The sequence below is a fragment of the Crocodylus siamensis genome, chromosome 13 (genome assembly GCF_052110815.1).
Source record: "Crocodylus siamensis isolate JL-2025a chromosome 13, ASM5211081v1, whole genome shotgun sequence".
NCBI classification, from domain to species: domain Eukaryota; kingdom Metazoa; phylum Chordata; order Crocodylia; family Crocodylidae; genus Crocodylus; species Crocodylus siamensis.
In genome coordinates, this window is record NC_143407.1 from 8,461,954 (window position 1) to 8,469,603 (window position 7,650).

Sequence of the window (7,650 nt, forward strand, 5' to 3'; positions counted from 1 at the left end):
CAGAAAAAAGGACTTGAGAACATCTCCGTGCACATCTACTCCTCTTCTGAGTAGATCCTGACTTCCTATACCATCCTTCCTTCAAACTGCTCAGGGGTCTAGGTAGTCATCTGTTCCCTTTCCTAATACAGCAGCTCCTTCCCTTCTGCCTCAGGGACAGCGGTTCTCTAAAAGATGCTCAGTGTTTTTCTCCCTTTCTTTCCTGTGACACAAAAAAATCCCTTTGCCCAGACTGGGCACAACAGCATTGCACTCTCTGGCTAGCCCAGCGGTTCTCAACCTCTTAGACTCGCGGCCCATTGCAGAGCCTCGCAGCCTCCTCAGAAAAACACCAGCTCTTCGCTTTCACCCATTTCTTTGATTACAGGAAAATAACAGACCAGTTCTTTGGCTGCAAAGAACTTCAAAAGACCACAGCAAGGGATTTCTATGCCAAACTGCTGAGTTTGTCTCAGGAATCCTGCTGGCAGCCCTAACAGCAGTAACCTCGTGTGTCACTCCGGGAAGCAAAAGAGCACTCCAGGACGCTGCAACCCCTAGTTGAGAACCACCAAAGCACATCAGCGAAAAGGACTTGAGAACAATATCCTTGCATGCCTGCTCCTCTTCTGCATGGCGACTGTGGCAGGTCCCAGTTTCCTAGGACATCCCCTCGTCAAACTACTTGGGGGCCTGCATAGTGCCATCCATCCCCTTCCCACATAACAGCTCCCTCCCGTCTGCTTCAGGGACACTGGCTTTCTAAAGTGGCGCAGTCTTCTTCTCTCCTCCTCCTTCCCAGTGACTAACTTTTTGAAACAACATGAAGCCTTTGGATCCCTCTGCCCCCAAATTAGGCACAGCAGCACCACATCCTCTGGCTAGACCAGCGGTTCTGGACTGCTTCAGATTCATGGCCCCCCCAGAGAAAACACCAGCTCTTCGTTTTCACTCTTTTTTTAACTACAGAAAAATAACAGAGCTATTCCTCAGCTGCAAAGGACCACAGCGAGGGATTTCTATGCGAAACCCCTGGGTCAATCTCAGGAATCCCACCGGCAGCCCTAACAACGGTAACAGCGTGGCACCCCGGGAAGGATCTCAAAGCACTCCCGGGTGCTGCGGCCCCTCGCTGAGAATCACCAGGCGGGCACCAAAGCGCATCAGACAACGGGACCTGAAAACAAAGACCTGCGCAAGGCCCGTCTTCCTGCGCCATCCCCCCTCCAAACCGCTCAGGGGTCCGAGCAGTCTTGTTTGCTCCCTTTCCTCATATAAGAGCTGTCTCCTTCCTCGCCCAAGGAACAAGGGCTTTCCAGAAGCGGTCGGGTCCTCTCTCCCCCCTCCTCCTTCCCAGGAAACAACATCAAGCCCTAGAGTCCCTTTGCCCCCAGCCAGGGCACAACAGCAGCACCGCGGCCTCGCGCTATCCCGCCGGCTCTCAACCCCTTCAAGCTCGGTCGAGAACCAAGTCTTCTGAGCTGGAAAACACCAGCTCGTTTCCACTCTTTTTTAATTATTATTCGAGTACAGAAAAACAACACAGCAGCGAGGGCGGACGGATAGCCACACGCATCCGCCGGGTCTCTGTTGGCGGCACCCGACAGCGGCATCTCTGCGCGCCCCGCTTCTCCTCACTCAAAAGCAGGGCGCGCAAGCCCCGCAGGCCGGGGTCGTGGGCAAACTTTCGAGGCGGGCTCCTCTCGGGCTGGCACGTGCGGCGGGGCGGGGGGTGTTTACAAGCGGGATCCTGGTCTGGACGCCCCGTCCTGGCGAGTCGGTCGTCGCCCCCGCGCCCCGCAGCCGCCGGGTCCCTGTGCTCTCCCCGCGCCCCGGCCCGGCCCCACCCCCAGGGAGGCGGCCGCGGCCGGGCCCTCCGTGACACAAGGCGGGGGGCGCTCACCAGTTGGTCATGTCGAGGAAGAAGGCGCAGCCGGCCGGGCTGAGCTGGAAGCCGAGCAAGCGCTGGAACTCGCCGATGAGCACGTCCTTGTCGGTGGTGCCCAGGCAGCTGAACTTCTGCATCAGCTCCGCGTCCAGGTCCACGTCCATGCCCTCCATGGCGCCGCCGCCCGCTAGGCCCCGCCGCCCCCGCGCCGCCGCCGCCTCAGAGCTGCATGGGGGGAGGGGGCACGGGCCGCGGGGGGAGCGGGGGGGCGCGCGAACGGCGCGCATGCGCCGCCCCGCCCCCTCGGGGCACGCCAGCTGTGACGTCAGCGCGTAGCGTGACCGCACAGCAGCCAGGAGGGTCAGGAGGGAGGACCGGTGGGGTGGGGGGGGTGAGTCGCAAGGGCGCGTTGTGGGACGTATGCGCGCGTCACGGCCGTTCCAATAGGCGAATGGCTTCAGTGGCTTGAGGCACGTGACCCCCCCCCCGTGTTGGGTTTCCGTATGTAAATGAGGGGGAATATTCAGTGTTAACGTCGTGCGCGATTTGCATAGGTTCGGTCGGGGCGCGTGACCGCAAGGTGTTGAGGATCCGTATGTAAATGAGGCGGATGAATATTCAGTGTTGACGTCGGGCGTGATTTGCATAGGGGTGACCCCAAGGTGTTGGAGTGCTGGATGTAAATACATAGGGATGAATATGCAGTGTGACGTCGTGCACGATTTGCATAGGCTTGACTGCCAGGTGCTGGGGTTCCGTATGTAAATTAGGTTGATGAATTTTACAACGTGACGTGTCCGATTTGCATAGACTTCTTCGGGCCCGGGGGGGACTTCAGTGGGTGTCGCCCCCGGCCTGCAAGGACGCGACGTCCGCCCGCGTTTGCACGTGACCTAGATTTGCATATATGCAAAGTAGCTGCGGAGCTAAACACGAAGGGGCCCTGCGCGGGTTTGCATCTGTGCATCCCTAATACCGCTTCAAACTGACACCAGGAGCTCAGCACAGCGCCCGGGCATGAGCTAGTGCATCTGGGGGGGGATGTTTCCACCCAGCCCAGAGTTTGTAATTGCAACTTCACCCTAAATCTATCTCAATACTGGAGCACGAATGCTAATCGCTTCTGCTGGTCATTTATGCCTGCTGTTATTTTAAATACTGGTCCTGGGTAGGGCCATGAATCGCACCGGATTGAAGGGGTTGGTGGAAATGTGGGGCAGGTGCACCTCAGACCCCCAGGCCGCACTACCCCAGGGTGCTTCTTGGTTGGAGAAGGCCTAAGGGACAGGCCTCACTCTGGGAAACTGCTGACTGTAATGGGATATATATATGTTTGTTTTAATTTTCCATATTCCAAGTCCAGTTAGCCAAAAACAAATTCCAAATCCAAGAGTGAATCCAGAACCGTAAGTGGCCCTACTACCAGCAAACATCCCACCCCCGTCTGGGGCTTCAGGTGTTTCCAAAACCTTTGGCAGGCATGCATCCTACTTGCAGGCCCAAACCAAGAGGCTTGGGGTTCAGATGCTCCTGTGTTTTGCTTGCCCCCAGCCATAAGGCCCCACAGGCAAGCCAGGCAGGAGTCTCTCATTTCCATAAAGTGGGTCTAAAGCCAAAACCTTCCCACTCCAGCAGCTAACTGGGAGGTTTACTATACGTTACCTTGGCAGGCACTGTCCCCGTGGCAAGAGAGCAGTCTTCCCTGGTGCGGCTAAGAAGACCGCCTCCACAGTCACGGTGTTTTCCTTGCAAGGCAAGTATAACTACACTTGATCTGAGCCTTCCAGAGGCCGAGACACGATAACCTAATAACTATGATGGCTCTAATGGACTATACAGGTGCTCAGGACCTAAATAAAATGAGGCCCAAAGTGACTCATGAAGAGTGGAGAAGATCCAGAAGATAAATGACCAACCAGATAGGGTCCAAGCTGAGTGAATTGGACCCTATCAGCTTGAATATTTAGAAGAGGCACATATGAAGGTGCCTTAATGTGCCCTTAAACAGTATGCCCTGAATATATCAAATATATATTTAAAAAATGATAAGTGACTTTCTGTCTTCTTGGTGTTGTTTATAAATATCATCTTAGCAAGGAAATAACTGAATAAAGATCCAGTTCCACAAAGTGATCTGTGTACCTAGCCCTCTGAAGTTGCTGGGAGTCCCAAAATCCAAGGCACAAATTGTATAAAAACCTTTTCAATATTCTTATTAGCCACACAGAGATATGTTCATAATCTGGCCCTAAATGATTATGTAGGAGAGGAACAGTAAAACGTACTAAACACAAAGTACCAATCCAATACAATTTATGTAAATAGAAGACTCTAACGTACTTCAATGGACATCTGATCTGTCTCTAACCCAGCAAATTTAAAAATGGGGGAGAGGACATTTATTTACTAGCGCCTTGCCATTACAGTAATCTTACCAGCTGTAGCTTCAGACATTTTCAGAACATATTCCGATATCTCCACACTGACGTGGTGTCTTTTGGTATTTGTTTATCTAGCTATCATTAATATTTAACTATTTACTGTAGGATCTCAGGTAATCCCATTTAACCCTTTAAAGTTTTCCTTTAAATGATCATTTTACAGTGGCAATCTCCTCTGAGTGCTTGTCCTTTCTTGTAATCCTAAACCATCCCCTTCTGTAGCCCACCCATGCACAGGCATGTTTTCAAACAAAACAGAATGCTGTAATTCCCATCATTTGGGGTTTTATTACTTGTTCCCTTTGAGAGAGAGAAACTTGAAACAACTTGTTTCAGACCATATCCAATCGCCAGCAGTGACAGCAGAAAGAAACCTAGTAAGAAAATGGAAATATAGCGGTACTCAGCGTAAACAAATGATGTGTTTTCTATATATGAAAGGTATTAGTGGTACCAGTTCTAAAGATTATTGAGGAAGCTACCTGTTGCAATATTTATATGGTAAACATTACAACACAACCACAAGAGAAAGTCGGTACAAGTGAAAAGAAAAGCAAACTAACAGCAGCTCAAACAATACAGGCAGAGCAACAAGGCTCCACAAACGCCAGATGTTATGTTTCGTTCTGAGACGCTGCACGTTTTTCTGTATGGTTTTGGGGTGGGTAAAACCATTGCTTGTAAGTGACACATGAGAAAAGGTGACTAACCTGAAACACAGGACCTGACTCCATTGCCAAAAATGTGCTAATTAAAAAATAACCTTAGTTGAGTAAGGCGACATACAGAAAGAGATCCAATAATAACACAGCAGAAATAAACAAGCGTATCTGACCTTAAGGTTAAACATGACATAGAAAGATACTTATACTACGCTATATATAAACCAATTGTTTCATAAATAATGAAGTCCAAGATAAATCTAGTCATGCCCAACCTAGTTATCATGACATTTCCACCAGATTTATTTTCCCATGGGATACAGTTGGCTCTTAATGTTTTGTTTGTACGTGCCATTGTCACGCCATAATAGATACGCCATAATATCATGTCTTTTGGATGAGTCATTATATTGGCATCCTGTTTGCAGTCACTGTAAACTCTTCTGGCACTTTTTGCAAAAGTGTAGGTATTAACCTTGCTACCTTGCCAAATCCCTACTCAAGTCGTTACATTCTGCCTTTCTACAATTCCTGCTCTGGTTTTAACACAGGTTGATGTTGTAACATCCTGTGTGTGCTTAAAGGGACTCTATTTCAGTGGTGAATAAACTAATCCCTTGTTTGCCAGATTGTTTTTTGTCCATTGTTTTGCCCTGTCCATTAGTAGAAAGCACGTGGGGCCCACCAACTCATTTTACACAGAGTCAAGCAACTTTGACAGAGTGAAGACTTTTGCTCCTACTAAAATGAGCTGGACTTAAAGAAGCGATGCACAGTTTGATGTTGCTGTAAAATCGGTGCATGTAAAACATTACTTATAACACTGGTTTCAGTGGTGGCTTCCCATGGGGACTAGGCCTTCCCAGAGGAGTCTGGCTGTAGGATTGAAGCTATCAAGGTTATTCATTAAAGCTATCAATGGTTACAAGGCTTTGCGTCGGCTGTGCACTGCCGCAGAATCGGTCAGATTTTAAATCCCAAGGGTGGAAATCATAGGATGATAATTTAATTATCTAAGAAATAAGTGACAACGCGAGTTCCTCTTATCTGTCTTTTAAGTGTGATACGTAAGTAGTGCTGAGAGTACAGTACTGTAGAGAACAGAGCAGATGTTGTGAACAATAGGAGTGATCTACTTGTTCAGCCTGCACTCTTATAATGTGGGAAATAACTTCCATTACAGTTGAGTATCCCCCTTAGACATCAATCATAATCCCACTGAAGCCAATGAGAGCTTTGCTACTGACTTTCAGCAGGAGCAGGATTTAGTGCTTGTTCTACTTTTCCACGAACTGTGCATCCAAGTATTTTGGTAGCAGTCAACCACATGCCAATTCATGAAAGTACGCTCAAAGGCTGACATAGTGGTAAAACCCTCAAGTCCCGTCCACACTAACAAACTTGTTGATACTGGAAAAGACACACTTTGCCCGATCATTGATGAAATATGAGAATGCATGTTCCTAGAGTAGGTAACGCCAGGGTGCAACTGATTTAAGTGACAGTTCAAGCCCAGCGAGATATAGATATTGCAAACTCAAAGCACCCTTAGCAGATGGTTGGAAGGCAGCATTATCATCAGGTCAGGCCGCACTCTGAGCCGCATGGTAAATCCTGATAGGCAGCTGCTGTGGCTGGAGTGAGCGGGGTGGGATCAGAAAGAGTAATTCTCTTTGCAGAGAATTAGGATAAGAAAGTGGTGCAACCCATCTTATCGTACTGGCCCAAACCTACCAGGCACTCAGGCTTGCTTTCACTAGACTTTTTATGGAAAAAATGCCCCTGTGACTCCTATAAGTACCCTACATTAGTCCCTAGCAGGGGAAGTTTTTAGCACCATGTTCTCACTTGACTTGAAGCTCCATATCATATTCTACCAAGACAGTGATTAAAGAGTCGCTTTGGAGTTGAAATAACTTCCTCTCCTACACTACTAAAAGCACCAGCGATTATTCACATCCAATTATTTTTTTTAATACACCTTGTAATCCTTTATTTGCCCCTAACCCTGCAGGAACCAGCTTCGCCCCAAACGAGGGGCCTAATTAACAGTTCTGCCACGCTCCGCAGCTCCATCCAGCAACCCCACACGAGTGGAGCGGACGTAACACGCCATGCGACTACGGACACATTTTGCAGCTGCTCCAGCTGTCTACGCATGGCCTGCAAGGGAACAATTGATGGGCCCTCAATGGTTTTGGGCAACGGCTGTCATTGTATCAGACAAATCCTGGGGACCTTGGCTTCGATTTGTCCTCTACCTTTTTGGCCCGCTGCAAAATAACGCAGAGCAAATGTTTCTCCCTTATTTACAGGGAGGGACCCTCATCTCCAGAAAGCAAAGGCAGTGCCCAGGTAGCTCAGGAAATGGCCTAACTGGGGCAGCAGGAAGCCCCTGGTGTAGCCAGACAGCAGCAGGGCCAGCCCCCAGCCCAAGAGCAGCACAAAAACTGCCCTCCCCCCCTTCACTGTACAGTTATATGCAAGCCCCTGCCCACAGCAGGGAGCTGGTCCACTGCCACAGACCTCAGGGGGATGCTGCAGCCCTGGCCCCTTTGCAGCGCAGGACCCTCGAGGGCGGGTGGCAATGGGGAGGGAGCAGCGCGGGCGTCCGCCTCCATGAAAAAGCGAACGAGTAATACGGGACGTATCTCGGGCCGCGCGAACCGCCGTAGGACGC

At 49.8% G+C, this 7,650-nt stretch overlaps 1 protein-coding gene across 1 annotated transcript in view; it reads right to left on the reverse strand.

Annotated features, from left to right (window-relative positions):
• ILRUN (inflammation and lipid regulator with UBA-like and NBR1-like domains) overlaps positions 1-2,163 on the reverse strand; it is a 47,421-nt gene extending 45,258 nt beyond the window's left edge. The window contains exon 1 of the mRNA XM_090024992.1: positions 1,883-2,163. Within this exon, the coding sequence (XP_089881118.1) occupies positions 1,883-2,154 (272 nt within the window). The 5' untranslated portion in view covers positions 2,155-2,163. The remainder of the gene's footprint in view (positions 1-1,882) is intronic.
• Between the last annotated feature and the right edge of the window lie 5,487 nt (positions 2,164-7,650).